At 37.8% G+C, this 17998-nt stretch overlaps 1 protein-coding gene across 2 annotated transcripts in view; it reads left to right on the top strand.

Moving 5' to 3' along the window:
• Positions 1 to 17998, top strand: part of TOPBP1 (DNA topoisomerase II binding protein 1) — a 60877-nt gene that overhangs the window by 26746 nt on the left and 16133 nt on the right. For both annotated transcript variants that reach the window (XM_046003432.1, XM_046003431.1), the window contains exons 13-20: positions 393 to 604; positions 1860 to 2146; positions 9182 to 9355; positions 9446 to 9555; positions 14393 to 14516; positions 15093 to 15239; positions 15358 to 15460; positions 17466 to 17658. In XM_046003432.1, coding sequence (XP_045859388.1) covers positions 393 to 604; positions 1860 to 2146; positions 9182 to 9355; positions 9446 to 9555; positions 14393 to 14516; positions 15093 to 15239; positions 15358 to 15460; positions 17466 to 17658 — 1350 coding nt within the window. The remainder of the gene's footprint in view (positions 1 to 392; positions 605 to 1859; positions 2147 to 9181; positions 9356 to 9445; positions 9556 to 14392; positions 14517 to 15092; positions 15240 to 15357; positions 15461 to 17465; positions 17659 to 17998) is intronic.

Genomic DNA, 17998 nt, shown 5'->3' on the forward strand with positions numbered 1-17998 from the left:
TGTCTGAAAATTCTTGCAAAGACATAGTGGACTGGAAAGATACAGTGTGTTAGTCATACCCTTTCTGTGCTCCTTAGCTATTTCATGCCTCCTTTTGGGAAGAAAGACAAAGATGGGTAGGTGATGACTAATTAAGGAGGTAATTTTCCTGGTTAGTTCTTGAAAGTCTAGTTTAATTTTAATTAATCTTAATGTTTTTATAAAAACTTTTATTGTAGCAATACATTTTTACCTTAGAGTAGGCATGTAAGAGGGTTTGAAAATGTATCAACTTTTTTATCAGTGAGTATTATACAAAGAAGTCTAACAACAGTTGTATTAGAAACTTCCTTCTTAGCTTGCTCACTAGTTGTGTTTATGACCATTTGTTTTTATTTAAATATAATTTTCAGCGTTCAAGAATTCTTTGTTCGCAAATCCAATGCAAAGAAAGGCATGTTTGCCAGTACACATCTTGTATTGAAAGAACCAGGTGGTTCTAAATATGAAGCTGCCAAGAAGTGGAATTTACCAGCAGTCACCATATCTTGGCTGTTGGAGACTGCTAGAATGGGAAAGAGAGCAGATGAAAGCCATTTTCTGATTGAAAAGTCTGCTAAAGAAGGTTAATACTTTTATTTTGTTCTTTTACACGTATTTTTACAATTTGATGGTCTCTGTAATATGAATGTTGAATCTTGTTTTTAGAAAAGGTCATTGATTTCTAGTTTTCACATTGAGTGTTGTGCACTGCTGTTGAGCATTCCTTATTGGGTGGCAAAATAAATGTGTTCATAGCACAGATATTTAATTTTTATCCGCTCTCTACTACAGGCAGTGTCTGAGAGCTGGAAGATACAAAACAATCTAGAAGCATTCTGGGGTCTCAGTGTTTGAAGTCCAAATTTGTGGGCTAGGATCCCATTTATTATTTCTTCTGTGGCTCACACTGACACACCATGTCATTCATGTGCTCTCTCTTCCTCTCATCTTTGGACTTCTGTGTTTTTTCTCTGGCCCACCTCATGCTTGCCTCTTTGTCCTTATTTTTCAGTTCTCCAAGCTTGGATTCATTTTCCGTTGGAAGCTTTCCTTGACTCCCAAGTATGGCCTTTGCCTTGCCAAATCTCCCTGCATTATCCCCATTAAACCTTTGATCTCAGTGTTCTAATATCTAGTTTGCTTTCATGTCTACCTACTCAGTTTCAAGCTCTGAAAGGGCAAAGAATACATGTGTCTTGTGCATTATATATTTCCATTGGCCAGCATTGGACTTGGCATGGCATAGCCATCTAATAAGTGTTTTTGTTAAATATTGAAGAAAGACTGGTAGAAGGACACAGTATAAGACAATGGCATCCCTGAGCAAACTTCAATAGCTTGGGAACAGCTCTCAGAGCCATTATTGCTTACCCATACAGACTGGAAGTTTTACAACTGACGCAAAGTGATATTTAAGTCATATTAAAATTTCAGTAAGAACTTTATAAAATCTTCACTGTGGTTGTTAACTCAGAGTACATGCAATTGTTTTTGTTTTTTTTCCTTAACTCTGTCATTCACCAAGATGACACTTATATAGTATTTGGCAAATCATGAGGTTTATTAAAAAATATTTCAAGTTAACAATAAAATGAAACAGGAAATCTAATTTCATTATTTCAGTTGATGTTCTGTGTTTAACTCAACATATATTTTAATGTATCATTTGGTTTGTTTCTTATAAAGTAGGTATATAACTTTGTGATTTTAAAATGTACTTGAGAATTCACATGAAAACTAACAATGAGATATAAAAATAGCACTTCGTGTATTCATCTTCAAAGATAAAAGATGACATTAGTGGCTCACATTTGTTTCTTCTCGTTTTAAATCTCTAGAACAAAGTGTGGAAACGGAAACAACAGACAGGCTGAATCTAAACCCAGGTACTCCAGAGCATCCTGTTGCACACATGGAAACTCACAGGAAAACAGCCGTCACGCCTTTAGATATGAACCGCTTTCAGAGTAAAGCTTTCCATGCTGTGATCTCACAACACACCAGACAGGTTTCGGCTTCCCCACCAGTGGGACAACCACTTCAGAAAGAGCCCTCCTTACATCTGGATACACCATCAAAATTTCTGTCCAAGGACAAACTCTTTAAGCCTTCCTTTGATGTAAAGGTAGGGATTACAGAATATGGTCCTAGAGTTAACAATTAACAATTCGTAGTATATTGAAGTTAATAATTAGTTATAATATAACTTATAATAATAAGTTAATTGAAGCTCCACATTCTGCATCACCTCTAGTTTGTGGTAGTAAGTTCTTCAGAGATACTGGCAGATCATATTATGGAGTCCCTCCATATACTTGGGGTTGAGATAACAGCTGGAGGTAAAATGGTGTGAAATTGGGACTGGGTTCAAGTCCTACATCTGTCATGAGCAGTATGACTCTAGACAGATCATTTAACATATCCAAACATAAGCTTTTTCTTTTGTATAAAGAGGATATCACTTGCTCTGAAAACTCACAGATTTATCTGAAGGATCAATGAAATGGTGTGATGAAATAATTTTATTAACTATGATAGAAACCCATTGCTACTTAGGTTTTGATTCTAGCAGTACACTCAGCGCTTGCTATCCAAGAATGTGACTCTTATCACCTTATCTTGTGGTCATTTCCCTTGAAAAGATGGGTGAAGTCTGTGTCTTTGTTTGATCTCCTGAGCACTGGAGGATGCCTCCCTTTCTGAGAAATTCATTCCCAGATCAAGACATTATTTGACAATAAATGGTTTCCTCTTACTCCCCCAAAATGATTTTATTTACTATTTCTTTAGTAGCTGTTGGCCTTTCGAATGGCTATTCAAGTCATTGTTTATGATTCTTTTTATCCATGAGTCTTTGCACAGTTATTATACTAGTCATCTATTGGAATTTTGCTTATAGGGTATTAAGAAGCAAGGTTCTGGGGTACCTGGGTGGCTTACTCAGTTAAGTGTCTGACTCTTGATCTCTGCTCAGGTCTTGATCTCAGGGTCTGGAGTTCAAGCCCAGTATTGGGCTCCATGCTGGGCATGGAGCCTACTTTAAAAAAAAACCACAACATTCTAATAATTTTTACTGGTGTGTTAAGAAGTAGGTTTATACAATTTATAGATTGTTCATGTTCAGAAAATAAAAATAAATTGGTACTTTGGATAGTTTCACTAAGCAAAACCTGTGCTCAAAAAAGTAACATTTTGTGCTATGATTAACACTGCTCATTATGCCTTAAGAAATGGAGAAAAATCTCTGGTTTGAGACCTGAGATCTAGAATCAGGCTTCTCCTTTGCTTCTTGCCGTCTTTGAAAGAAGTCAACCTCTTTGGGCTCCATCATCTCCATCTATAAAATCATGGGGTATATCTAGATGATCTCTAAGGTCTCTTCTAGATGATCTCTAAGGTCTCTTAGCTCACAAACTTTTTTTTTTTTAAGATTTTATTTATTTGTTTGACAGACAGATCACAAATAGGCAAAGAGTTAGGCGGGGGAGCGGGGGAAGCAGGCTCCCTACTGAGCAGAGAGCCGGATGCGGGGCCATCCCAAGATCCTGGGATTATGACCTGAGCCAAAGGCAGAGGCTTTAACCCACTGAGCCACCCAGGCGCCCCCACAAACTTTTTGAATAGTAGATGAAATGACACTGTAGACAAGAAAGTAAGAATATTCCCTGTCATTGACACTGTTCTTCTATAGATAGCTTGCAGAAAGCTGATGGTTCTAAACAGTCTCAGTGAAGGCACAAAACACATTTAAATAAAGTTTTATTATTTAGAGTCATAGTTCACTTAGGAGTGGTTTTTTTTTCTTTCTTTTGGGGTGGTGGTTTGGGGGACTTTTTTCTTTTTGGTAATACATAAAATGGTACTTCGTCTTACAATCAGTGCTTCTTCAAATTGGTGTAATATGGCATATTGAAATTTTTACTCTGAAAACAGAAGGGCCCATGAAATAATCACAAAATTGAACACATTAGGCCTCATATTTTAAAAATCTCCTGTTTAATTTTTAATTGGCATCAGAGAAGTACAGCAGATGTGCTGCTAAATGTTAAAGTTAACAGCTGGAAGCCTCCTGTACATGTTCAGAATCATTGCCAGGTGCCTTAGAGCCTTCCTCATGCCTCTCCTTCATCACTGTTTCCTCCTTCCTCCCAGAAATAACACTCCTGACTTCTTTTTTTTTTTTTTTAAGATTTTATTTATTTATTTGACAGAGAGAGATTACAAGTAGGCAGAGAGGCAGGCAGAGAGAGTGAGAGGGAAGCAGGCTCCCTGCCGAGCAGAGAGCCCGATGTGGGACTCGATCCCAGGACCCTGAGATCATGACCTGAGCCGAAGGCAGCGGCTTAAACCACTGAGCCACCCAGGCGCCCCAACACTCCTGACTTCTAACACTAACTTTGTTATGCTTGTTTTTTTGACTTTTAAATGTGGAATATAATATATATTCTTTTTTCGTTCAGCCTTTGTTTGAAAGCTATGTCCATGTTCCTTTAACTTTAGTTCATTGATTCCATTGCTGCAGAATATTCCATTAAATGAGTATACCATAATTTACATTTAGATGGCTACTAGATGTTTGCTCTTACAAATCATGTAGACATTCTTTTGCGTGTCTCTTAGAATATGTGTGCATGCATTTCTTTTTGGTATATACCTAAAAGTGAACTTGCTGGGTCATATTTCAACTTTAGTAGAGACTGACAAATTGTCAAAGTGGTTGTACCAGTTAATAGTCCTACTAGTAATGTGTTGAACACCCAGTGTTCCCCATCCTTGCCAATAAGAAATTATAAGGTTTGAGGTTGTTATTGTTAATATGGTTTTTACTTTTCACTTGGAAATAATTTCTTTAAAAAGTTGCAAAATAAAAATACTAGGAGGAATACTCATATACCATTTGTTCAGAAATAGAGTTTTCATTGCTTTCCAGATGGAAACACTTTGTTTTGTTTTTATTATTTTATTACATTGTGATGAGAGTGTTGTTTGTAATATTTCTACCTCATAGAAGTTACTGATGTTTGTGCCCTGATATATGTCAATTTTTGAGAACATTGCTTGATTTTTTGAGAGCATTTTATGAGCAGATATATTCTCCAACATGGATAGTCTTTACCGTACACAGGCATACACACAAGATCGGGCTTCCTGATCATGTTGTTTAGATCTTTTATATCCTTTCCTATTTTTTGTTCATTTAACTCACTCATACTAGGTGGTGTTTTTAAGTTTCATAATATGGTGTGTTTCTCTTTCTTGCATCTTGTTTTGTTTTTAGATAGATGATTGGTATGTTAACTAGTACGTAGATATTACAACTATTAATGTAACTTGGAATGTGTTTTTTTCTCATGTAATACTTTCTGGCTTGAAGTCTACTTTGGTATCAGGATTTCAATCCATACCATTTTATGATTTTCATTTGCATTATAATCCTGTGTATTCCTTCATTTTAGCCTTTGGAGATTGCTGCATTTTAAAGGTAGAATTGAGCATAGAATTGAGTTTTGCTTTATGAGCCATTTTAAAAAATCTTTTCCTGGGGCGCCTGGGTGGCTCAGTGGATTGAGCCGCTGCCTTCGGCTCGGGTCATGATCTCGGAGTCCTGGGATCGAGCCCCGCATCGGGCTCTCTGCTCCGCAGGGAGCCTGCTTCCTCCTCTCTCTCTGCCTGCCTCTCTGCCTACTTGTGATCTCTCTCTGTCAAATAAATAAATAAAATCTTTAAAAAAAAAAAAAAAAATCTTTTCCTTTTGGGGTGCCTGGGTGGCTCAGTGGAGTTAAAGCCTTCGGCTCAGGTCATGATCCCAGGTTCCTGGGATTGAGCCCCACATCGGGCTCTCTGCTCAGTAGGGAGCCTTCTTTCCCCCCCCTCTCTCTCTCTCTGCCTGCCTCTCTGCCTACTTGTCATCTCTTATCTGTCTAAATAAATAAATAAAATCTTAAAAAAAAAACTTTTCCTTTCAACCAGGTGACTTAAGCCTATTCACATTTATTTATTTTTTTTTAAAGATTTTATTTATTTATTTGACAGAGAGAGATCACAAATAGACAGAGAGGCAGGCAGAGAGAGAGAGAGGGAAGCAGGCTCGCTGCTGAGCAGAGAGCCCGATGCGGGACTCGATCCCAGGACCCTGAGATCATGACCTGAGCCGAAGGCAGCAGCTTAACACACTGAGCCACCCAGGCGCCCCAAGCCTATTCACATTTAATATGATTTCTATTTGGTCTCAATTCTGTCATATATCATAATTAGTTTACGTTATGTGTGTATGTATGTTACATGTTTCTTCAGGTGCCATGTCCTCTCTTTTTGTTTTTTTGTTTTCCTTTTATTTAGGAAAGGGTTTGTTAGTTTTATTCTTAATGTGCCCTTAAACCCCTATCTTAACCTTATGTCCTTTGTAAATTATATATTTTGACCCCTACTACTGTTGCAGTCAGTGATCTTATTCTGGTTCTTCATTTACTCTCTTCCACTGTTTTTAATTACATTTATCAACTTTGTCAGAAGATAAAATGTTTATATATTTTTTTACCCATGGACCTCACCCTTGTTTAGTCTTAACTCTACAATCAAATATGTGAAATGCTTACTGGCATTCCTTTGTGAAGTTTCCCTGTCATCTGTTGGTAGGAGGAAGTGCACCCTCTAGAATTTGGGGAAGGACATGTGTACAGTATTTCCCGAGTTCTGCACATTCAGAACCTTTACCAGGGCCTGGCTTATTCGACACATTGTTTGGATGTACTGTTCTTGGTTTGCATTTTTTTTTCTTGAGTTTCCTGAAAATGCTACTCTACTGCTTCCTTTATTTGTATGTTTTATTCTTTTTTTTTTTTTTAAAGATTGTATTTATTTATTTGACAGACAGAGATCACAAGTAGGCAGAGAGGCAGATAGAGAGACAGGAGGAAGCAGGCTCCCTGCTGAGCAGAGAGAGCCCAATGTGGGGCTCGATCCCAGGACGCTGGGATCATGACCTGGGCCGAAGGCAGAGGCTTTAACCCACTGAGCCACCCAGGCGCCCCTTTTATTTGTATGTTTTTGAAATTTCTGATGCCCGTCTATGTTGTTTTCGTAAGTTATTTTATCTTTTTTGCCAGAAAGCCATGTGGCGTTTAATTTTATCTTTAAAATCTAATGATTTTACAAGGGTATGTCTAGATAATGATTGTTCTCCATCAGATTTCCCTAGTACATGGCAGGTGTTTAAATGTTTAGAATTTGAATCCTCCAAATTTTGGATCTGAGAGATTAGATGAATGGAGCTGCTGGTCAACTGAGTTGAATGGAACAGGTTGGGATCAGGGCCTCAGACCGAGAGTTTGTATTTTCGACACATAAAGTTGGAGATGCCTGTTAGACGTCCAAGTACTGTTGTCAGATAGGCAGTTACATTCATAGCTTGAAGTTTGGATTATGATCTGGGTAGAGAAAGAAATTTGGGGATTCAAGTTTGTAGGTGGTTATTCAAGCATTGTATGAAGTTGCAGTAACTGAAGCAGTATGTCATCACATGAGTACTCATACTGATCCACGGGATTACACCCCACGGATAGGAAAATATTATATGATAAAGGTGGCATTCAAATCAGGCAGCTGAGTAACCATCTGAGAAAACAGTTGGGATGAAAACTCACCCCTTACACCAGAATAAATTCCAGAGGATTAGATATTTAAGTATAAGAAATGAAGGCATAAAGATTATAGGAACAGGCCATGAAAGAATAAGTATGTTTTTCAGTAATGCCAGCCTTAGGAGGACCTTTCTAACTATAACGTATACCTCAAAAGAAATAAGAGTCATATGAATCTGACAGCATTAAAAAATTCTCCACATTCAACTGCAGATTTTATAAATGTGCAATAAAAGTATTTTAAAATTCTCCATGACAAAAATTTGAGGACAATTTGAGAACAAACGTGCATATATCTCAATGTATATGTATGCATGTAAACTCTTAGAAATATATTCAGGCAAGTGAATAAAAAAAGAAAAAGCAGGGCCCCTGACTCTCCGTCAGCTCAGGTCACTATCTCAGGAACATGGCATCGAGCCCTGTGTCTGGCTCAAGCTCTGCTTGAGATTCTCTCTCTCCCTTTGCCCCTCCCCCTGCAGTCTCACTCCTAAATAAATAAATAAATAAATAATTTATTTTTTTTTTTTAAAGACAAAGTAATGGGGACAATAGGCAAAGTTAGGAAGAGATAGCTGCCACAAAAAATTAAATGGAGATATTATACATCCATCAAGATGTTTAATCTCATTTAGGATGGTAGAAAATTAGAGCATACAGTTAAATTTCTTTAACCTATCAGATGGGCCAAAAAGAAAAATCTGATTACCCACTGGTGCTGTCAAACATGTTGGGAACCATTCTAATGCTTTGCTCATGAGAATGTCAACATTGTTACATAAATTTTGCTTATATGTTTCCTTTAAATGTGCAAAATGATGTGTGTACAAGGTTGTTTGTTGCATCATCATATTGGCAAAAGATTGTTAATCTAAATATTCATCAGTTGAATAGTGGCAAATCCAGTCAGCTGTGTGCATGGAATACTACACAGATGGAAAAGAGAATGAGCAGCGCGGCCTGAATAACAGTGGCCCCTTCTCATGAGGGAACTGTGGGTGACATGGGAACAGGAATATATTTTGTCCTTTTGAGGATTTTTCACAATTCTCAGCTCAGTCGATTTATTAACCTTACAGTTCAGATCTCGCTTATATCCATCCTTGCTTGTTTCCTTCCATGTTTATTGTTTGTTCATTTTGCTTTTTGGTGTCCTTAATTTTATCTGCACCTCCCACTCTGAGATTCAGCCAAATGTGATGAGCACAGCTGAAAGTGTGAGTATGTTGTGAGTCTCTTCGAACCCATTTGCTGGACAGTATGAAATTTTTTTTCTTTATTATGTTCAGATGCAGTTAATACTTCATTCTTTTTGTTTGAAAAAAAATGGAGGAGGCTAAAGCTATAATCCAATTAATTTTGAGGTTTATCTCTCTTCTCTCTTTACCTCTCCCTTCCTCTTTCTTTGTACTATTTACCTTCCTTTTTCCTTCTGTCCCATCTTCTTCCCTCCTGTCCTTTTCTCCTCTTCCTCCTACATTTCTTTCTCCCCCTTTCTCTCTCCACTGACATACGTATAGGATGCACTTGCAGCCTTGGAAACTCCAGGAGGTCCTAGCCAGCAGAAAAGGAAACTGAGTACGCCACTTTCAGAAGTCATTGTCAGAAACTTGAAACTTGCTTTGGCAAATAGCTCTCGAAATGCTGTTGCTTTGTCTGCCAGCCCTCAGCTGAAGGATGCCCAATCGAAGAAGGTAGAATTAGATCTCTTATCAAAAGCAAATTATAGATAAAATATTTCAAACAATAATAGTTGATCTATGTCTTTTCTTTTCCATGGACAGGAAGAAGCCCCCAAACCACTTCACAAGGTAGTGGTATGTGTGAGTAAGAAACTCAGTAAGAAACAGGGTGAACTGAATGGGATCGCAGCCTCTCTAGGAGCAGATTACAGGTAGGTGGCACCTCTTTCTGTTTGGTGCTGATACTGTCTAAACGTGTGGGAGAACCTAAACCTATTGTGTGCCTCCACAAAGGAACATTTGCTTTGCCTTTTAACATGCCGTATTGTCTGCAGTATGTCCAGTTGATTTGTCATTTACTTCAGCCTTGAAAAATACCCTTTCCCATTGTCAATTCACCTCGAGACATGTATTTTTTAGGGTATGTGCAACCCATATGTGAGAACCGATTTCGTACCACTCACTATTCTAGAAACTTGGGTTCCGTGAATTATGAGTACAATCTAGAAGAATCCTTGCCTAATATATATAATAAAAGATTCATAGGACATTGACTTATATGAGGTGTGAGATTAAGCATATTTGTACCTTAGTGTGTTTCAGCATAGAGCCCTTCTGTGAGCAGTACTGCAGCCATCCAGGCATTCAGTGGTCTTTTTGTAGGCTGGTTTAATTTCTATTTATTTTCACTACTTTTGGAGACAGATTATCATATCTGCCCTCCACCTGACAGCCAAGCTAGACACAGACCTCCAGCATAGATGGCATGTGTGCCAGGGATTGAGAGAGCCTTACCCGTGCCAGCCAATCCTGAGTCCCTCGTATTCCACTGTCTGCGGTGCTAGCTTTCTTGATAACTTCTGTTCAGCCATTTATAGATAACATAATGATTGGTTCTACAAGTAATGGTTTGAGAAATACATTTGGCTCTATCTTCCCCTTTAGTTAAGTGTTATTTTGGTTAGCTTGCTATTTGATAAATTAGATCAGGAGAATAAAAATAAAATGTATCTGAGATAGTTAAAAGCATCTTAATGTGTTTAGTATATCTGTTGTAGAAAAGAAAAACTTCCTTACCTGTTAGAACTAATATTTATATTACCTGCTTTGTGTGTTATTATATAATATCTACTATATGATTATATATTATTATATTACCTTTTACCAGTTGCTGAGCTCTTAGTATGAGCCAAGCTTTATCTATCTCATTTCATTCTCAAAAGAGTCTTGTGAGGGTATGTGTATTTGTCAAAATTGAACGCTTTCTTGTATGTTCACTTGGCATCTGTACTTGATATAAGACATAAGAGGAACCTGTAGAACTTGAATTTTATTAAGACTTAAAGTGCTAGTCCTCGGGGCGCCTGGATGGCTCAGTGGGTTAATGCCTCTGCCTTCAGCTCAGGTCATGATCCCAGGGTCTTGGGATCGAGCCCCACATCAGGCTCTCTGCTCAGGGGGGAGCCTGCTTCCTCCTCTCTCTCTGCTTGCCTCACTGCCTACATGTGATCTCTGTCTGTCAAATAAATAAATAAAAATCTTAAATTGAAAAAAAGAATGCTAGTCCTCTCAGTGTGAAAATAGAATCTGTTACTGAAATTGGTAAGTAATTCAGATTTAACTGATTAAAAGTTTGCTTAAATCCATTCCTTGGGACACCTCGGTAGTGCAGTCAGTTCAGCGCCCATCTCTTGGTTTTGGCTCAGATTGTGATTTCAGGGTCATGAGATTGAGCCCTACATCAGGCTCTGCACTCAGCAAGGAGTCTGTTTAAGACTTTGTCTCCCGGGGCACCTGGGTGGCTCAGTGGGTTAAAGCCTCTGCCTTCGGCTCAGGTCATGATCCCAGGGTCCTGGGATCGAGCCTCACATGGGCTCTCTGCCCAGCAGGGAGCCTGCTTCCTCCTCTCTCTCTCTCTGCCTGCCTCTCTGCCTACTTGTGATCTCTGTCCAATAAATAAATAAAATCTTTTTAAAAAATTTAAAAAAAAAAAAGACTTTGTCTCCCTCTCCCTCTGTCCCTCCACCGCCACCCCCAACTTGTGCACATGCTTACTCACTCTCTAAATAAATTAATCTTAAAAAAAATCTATTCCTGAAAGGGATTTCTCAGACTTGGTGTTAGATGAGAGAGAAGAACACTTTAATATGTAGAGGTTACAATATTTATATGTTTATAGAGTAATGTGTTCTCAAATGAAAACTGTCCTACTTTTTCCCATCCATAAGCTAGAACCTGAACATCCTGAAGAGATTATCTGACACACCTCCGGCTTCCTACTGTTAAACACCTAGGCCAGAGCTCCTCGGCGTGTCATAGCATTACTTCTTATAAAAGGATTTCACAAACATAACAATTATTTTTTTATTTTTATTTTTTTAAGATTTTATTTATTTATTTGACAGAGAGATCACAAGTAGGCAGAGAGGCAGGCACAGAGAGAGAGGAGGAAGCAGGCTCCCTGTTGAGCAGAGAGCCCGATGTGGGGCTCGATCCCAGGACCCTGGGATCATGACCCGAGCCAAAGGCAGAGGCTTTAACTCACTGAGCCACCCAGGCGCCCCCTATTTTTTTTTTAAAGTAAGCACCACACCCAATGTGGAGCCCAGTGCAGGCTTAACTCATGACCCTGAGATCAAGACCTGAGCTGAGATCAAGAGTTGGACACATAACCAACTTAGCCACCCAGGCACCCCATAACTTAACCACTTTCATAATTTTAATAAATGAAAGTCATCAGAAGGCACAGAACCATAAAATATATGTTTAGTATGTAAATGCCTGTGACTGATGACACTGGAAGAAAACTATTCATATGCTTACATACATACGTAAAATCACTTAAAATGCTACAGCCCCAAGGCTAAAACAGGTACAGAGACTCAGATACCATGAGCAGCATTTCCTTTGGTAACAGGACTTTACCAAGATCTGTTCACAATTTGGCAAAGTTACAAATTAAGCAAAGTATAGTCTTCTATCAGTTGCTCAGTAGTTGGATGTCCTGTACATTAGTGTATATTTAAACTGGGAAAAAAAAAAAAAACAACCTACTTGTGTTTTTAAGTAAAATAGGCCTCAGGCTTATCTAATTGTAAACAAACTTTTAACCTCTGAAATTGTGTCAGGACATTAGAAAATCATGCAAGATATGGGATAATTGTATTTATAACTGTTCCTCAGAATTTCTAGCATCCCTTGAACATATTAAATGCTATTAGCGCCCCTCATCATAGAAACACATTATTGTAACAACAAAATCACTCCCACATATTTACAAAATAGCTTGTAAAGTAACAGTTTTGCTGAAAGCACTGATCTAGACTAGAGGGTCAGCCATCTGTTTTTGTGAGGTTTTTTTTTGGAATACAGCCATGCCTAGTAGTTTACGTATTATCTATGACTGCTTTAATACAAGGCAAGAGTTGAATAGTTGTTACTTTTTACAGTTGCAACTATAACAACTTTTTGCCCTGCAACGCCTAAAATATTTATCATTTAGTCTTGTGAGAAAAAATTTGCTAATTCCTGATCTAAACCATTTATGACCATTGACAGTCTGTCGTTAAAGGGTCTCTGAGGACTGAAACTCATAGTTTCCATATCATCACAGTGAGGCATGAAGCAAGATGAATCGGGCAGATATGTTCCTCTATTTTTTAAATTTATAATTTATTTAAGTTCGTATTGTTTTCCCTAACATCAGAAGTGGAAACAACTATTAGACTAACAACTAAATCAGGCAAGATGTTCTTTCCTCTTATTTTTAAGGAAACAAAGACAATAGAGTAGGAACTAGAGATGTTTATAATTTAGAAGGAAATATGCCTTCTTAATTTGTTTAACTTGGCTATTTAAAATGTTCAGAGATATTTCTTATTTAGTAAATGGAAAGTGTGTTAAGTGTCCATAACGAGAAACCTCTATTTTGGCGATTATATTCAGAAATATAATTTTTACTTTCTCTTTGGTTTTTACTTGATTTTAAGAAGTACAGTATGTATTTTACAATTCTTAGATTATTTTCCTAGGTCAGGAAACTATGTAATCCTTAAGAGTATGGGTTTTGAAGTCAAAACTGACTCTTTCACTTACTGAATATTCTTTTTTTTTTTTTTTAATTTTTATTTTATTTATTTGACAGAGAGAGAGATCACAAGTACGCAGAGAGGCAGGCAGAGAGAGAGGAGGAAGCAGGCTCCCTGCGGAGCAGAGAGCCCGACGCGGGGCTCGATCTCAGGACCCTGAGATCATGACCTGAGTCGAAGGCAGCGGCTTAATCCACTGAGCCACCCAGGCGCCCCACTTACTGAATATTCTTAAACATGTTACTTAACCTTCAGTCTCCTTATCTGTAAAGTGGATATAATAATATTAATGTGTTGGGATTATTGAGAGGAATGGCTGAGATGTTATATAAAGAACATAGTTTATGGGTGCCTGGGTGGCTCAGTTGGTTGATCAATTGCCTTTGGCTCCAGTCATGATCCCAGAGTACCAGGATTAAGTCCCACATCGGGCTCCCGGTTCCATGGGGAGTCTGCTTCTCCCTCTGACCTTCTCTCCTCTCATGGTCTTTCACTTTCTCTCTCTCTCTCTCTCAAATTAATAAATTTTTTTTAAAAAAGAACATAGTTTATTGTGGTGTGTACAGCAGATGTAGAATGACTAGTAATTGCCAATAACTGGAGGAGAGATTGGATGCTTAGTCTATTTTATTGATTTGAAAATACTCTTTATTGTTACTCTAAGGTGATACTCATTGTAAAAAAAAAAAAAAAAAAATTTAAACAATTCAAAAAAGCATAAAGAAAAAAGTAATATTTTGAAAGACTGCCCTCCAGATCTTTCTCTGAACTTACATACTTAGAGATATGTATGTAACATTTGACCAAAAAAAAAAAATGGAGCCTGTCATTTAATGTCCGTGTTTACTCTAGATCGCGAAAGTTTTGTGAAGGCGAATATATTCTATTCATAGAGAGTAATGATCATCTTAAACTCAGATTTTCTCTTAGTTATTTGTTTTTTAAAATTTGGTTGTTTCAGATGGAGTTTTGATGAAACAGTGACTCATTTCATTTATCAAGGCCGACCAAATGACACTAACCGAGAGTATAAATCTGTAAAAGAAAGAGGAATACACATTGTTTCAGAGCACTGGCTTTTAGAAGTAAGCAAGACTTTTTTCCTTCCCTCTGTATTAAATGAGAATGTATACAAACATTGTTTTGAAGACACAAACCAGTTTCCATGTATGTAAACAAGTTTGATAACCTTAGTTAACAGTGCACACTTCATTTCTTTGGCATTAAAAACTTCAGATCAGTCCCTAAATACTTAACAACTCCTTAATGGGTACTCTTTCTGATTTCTCTGGTTCTTTTCACTGACTAAAAATTGTGTGAAAGATAATGTTACCATAATTTAAGGAGAATTAATTTAGCATGCCAATGCAGTTTAGAACTATTTCTTTGCTTTCTGAATATTTCTAGAAGTATGAATGATTCCTTGGCAAAAGCATAGGAATGAATTAGATCTTATCCTTCAGTGTGCATGACATTAAAATTAGAGCAATTTTGTCATTTGTATGATAGTATATTTCAGTATCACCTACTTTTCAAAACTTAAATTCTGCAAACTTTTGCCATCTTAGGATGTAATGTATTGGTTGTCCTTATTCTGCTTCATGTAATTTATTCACTAAGATGTTTTTCAGTCCTGTTTAAAGCATTCCATTGTATTGCAGTGTGCACAAGAGTATAAACACCTTCCGGAATCTCTTTATCCACATACTTACAATCCCAAAATGAGCTTGGATATCAGTACAGTGCAAGATGGCAGACTCTCTAATAGTCGACTACTCTCAGTGGATTCAGCAACAAAAGATGATGAGGTAGATAATATGGATGACACATTTACCCCCTCCTTAAGCTGAATGTCTAATCATATGGTGCTTTGAAATTTTATGCAGTGACTTGGTTTAAGACATTGTAACTTTTCTCCTTAAATAGCCAGATCATTTACCTATAGAAGAAAACGATATAGACAGTGTGGCCACCAGTAACAAAGAATCAGCAACATCAAATGGCGGTGGAAGGAGTGACTCTAAAGGAGGTAAAATATTTTAAATTACAAAAAAAAATTTGTTTACAAATATATTAAATATATTATCTTTCATACAGAATGCTTCCATTGCATGGAAAAACAGTTGTTTTCTGTGTCGCTATAAGGCATATATTTGAGGATTGAATTAAAGTTCCATGCCAATCATTAGTAATAATATACAAAGCTTTAGTGATTTCTAAGTGTCAAACTTGTGAAATCTGTGGAACTAGGTATTTTACGGAGGTAGTGGAATAGCCCTATTTTGTTAAAGGTAGGTGGGATTGGTGGTTTTGTAAAGATTTCTTCTTCAGTTCAGTTCTTTTCAGTAACTTCCAGAAAGCTTTGGTATATTATATATATGACATGGCTTAAAGGTATGGAAGGATGCATGAAGAGTTTCTCCCACCCTTCCAGTGTTTTTAGTTTCTTAGGTTTTTGAGTTATTCGAGTTGTTTTATGCATACATCATCATAAGTACATAGGTTCTCCCCTTCTGCACTTAAAAAATGTATAAAGGGTAGACATACTATATATGCTGTTTTACCCTTTGATCCTTATCATTTTTGCTTAATAGTTTAACTTGCGGAGTGTTTGATTTTGGTACATGAGCTTCTTTGGTCTTTTTCTTTTTTCTTTCCTCTTTTCTTTTCTCTTTTTCAACTGTCTAGTATTCGTTGTGTTGACCGAGAAGAGGAGGCTATAAAGCAAGCAAAACTGATTATTTGAAGTTTTTAGGATTGCAGTCCAGGTGATATAGTCCACTGAAACTCCTCTAATTGCAAGTGGGGAGTACAGGCTTATATAGACAAAAACCAGATGGCTGTATAACTTGTTTTGAAAGCAATAAGATTGGTGCTGTCAAAATTTGTTTATGTACTTTTAAGATTTTATTTATTTGAGAGAGAGAGTGAGCGAGAGAGAGCACAAGCCTGGCGAGGGCAGAGGGAGAGAGAGGAGCAGGCTCCCCACTGAGCAGGGAGCCCGGTGTGGGATTCGATTCCAGCATCCTAGGATCATGACCTCAGCGGAAGGCAGACACTTGGCTGACTGAGCCACCCAGTTGCCCCTGGTGGTGTCAGAGTTTAAACTGACTAATACAAGATTATCATTTGGCTAACAGGTATTAACATCTCTCCTTCAGTCCAAAATAGAAGGATATGTTCTAGGAGGTGTTAGAGTTTGCAACTGACAAGTCACAGTTGACAGAAGTTAATAATTCATGGAGTTCTGGGAATTGAAACCGGAGACTACGCAGGCCCGACTTCCTTAGCGTTCTTTGACTCTGTTTCAAGTGACTCTCTTAGCAGTGCTTCATTTTGAATCTTCTTTCACAGCGGTGTGAATGGCCGTTTAGCCAGTCCCTGTTGAGGGCAGCCAGTTTAGTTCTGATTTCTTGCTATTACAAAGAGTGCTCCAATGAATAACTTTGTATCTATAGATATCCTATTTTTAATGGATTAATATTTTCTATTTTCCTTACTCATCTTATCCTGCTAGAGCTTTCCTTATGACTTACCTATTTAATCCCACTCAGTTCATTCCAAAAATATTTAATTTCATGCCTAGTTCTATATTTAATCTACAAGGAAACCAAAGGTAAATATACTGTGGTCTGCTTTCAAGGACCACAGGGGAAAAATCACATATGTTAATTCCTGTAGTGCACCTCAGAGTGCAGTACATAACACAGGAGAGGGTCACAAGCAGGCAGGGAGCTCCACAAAAGGGATAATCACCAGATCTTAGCAGTGTGTCTTAGTAGAGCTTCTTGATTTTTTTTATATGCAGTCATCCTGGTAAGGACTGCCTTTGTGTTCTGCAGTATTCTGCTGTATTCTGCAGTATTTCTAGTCTTAGTGCATTACTATAGTGTGAAGTAAGTATTCAATAAACGTCAAGTTAATAAGTTTGTGTTCAACCAGATCTAGACAAAACAGTTAATGTGTATGAGATGCGATAAAAAAGAAACTTAAAACTTAAGAGAGAAAAACTTAATTGTTTATGTGTTTTCAAGCTCTGACACAGACCTTGGAGATGAGAGAGAACTTTCAAAAGCAGCTGCAGGAGATAATGTCTGCAACATCAATAGTGAAACCCCAAGGGCAGAGGGCTTCCCTTTCAAGAAGTGGATGTAACAGTGCTTCTTCAACCCCTGATAGCACTCGCTCTGCCCGCAGTGGGCGAAGTAGAGTCCTGGAAGCACTGAGGTACGTACCTGTCACTGATGGTGGAAAGGAGTGACTCTGTGACTGGAAAGAAAGGTAGTTCATTATTTAGGTTCCTGCTGCCTCAATTCCATGAGTTAAGCCTAGTTTTGCACCTTTCCGCGGGGGAGAGGGGTTGCAATCTGTAAAGCCAAAGATTAGATTATCAGGATCAGGAAAAGGGTTATACACTGGGCTTTGTTTAGCGCAAACTAAATATATTATGTATTGGTTGTGTGGCCTTTAACTGGCTCGCTTTTCCTTCCTCCCTAGCTTTTTTCCTTCCCTCCCTTGTTCCAAGCAGTTCTAGAATTCTTACTTTGGGATAGGAAGCAGACAAGGG

The sequence above is a fragment of the Meles meles genome, chromosome 4 (assembly GCF_922984935.1).
Source record: "Meles meles chromosome 4, mMelMel3.1 paternal haplotype, whole genome shotgun sequence".
NCBI classification, from domain to species: Eukaryota; Metazoa; Chordata; class Mammalia; order Carnivora; family Mustelidae; genus Meles; species Meles meles.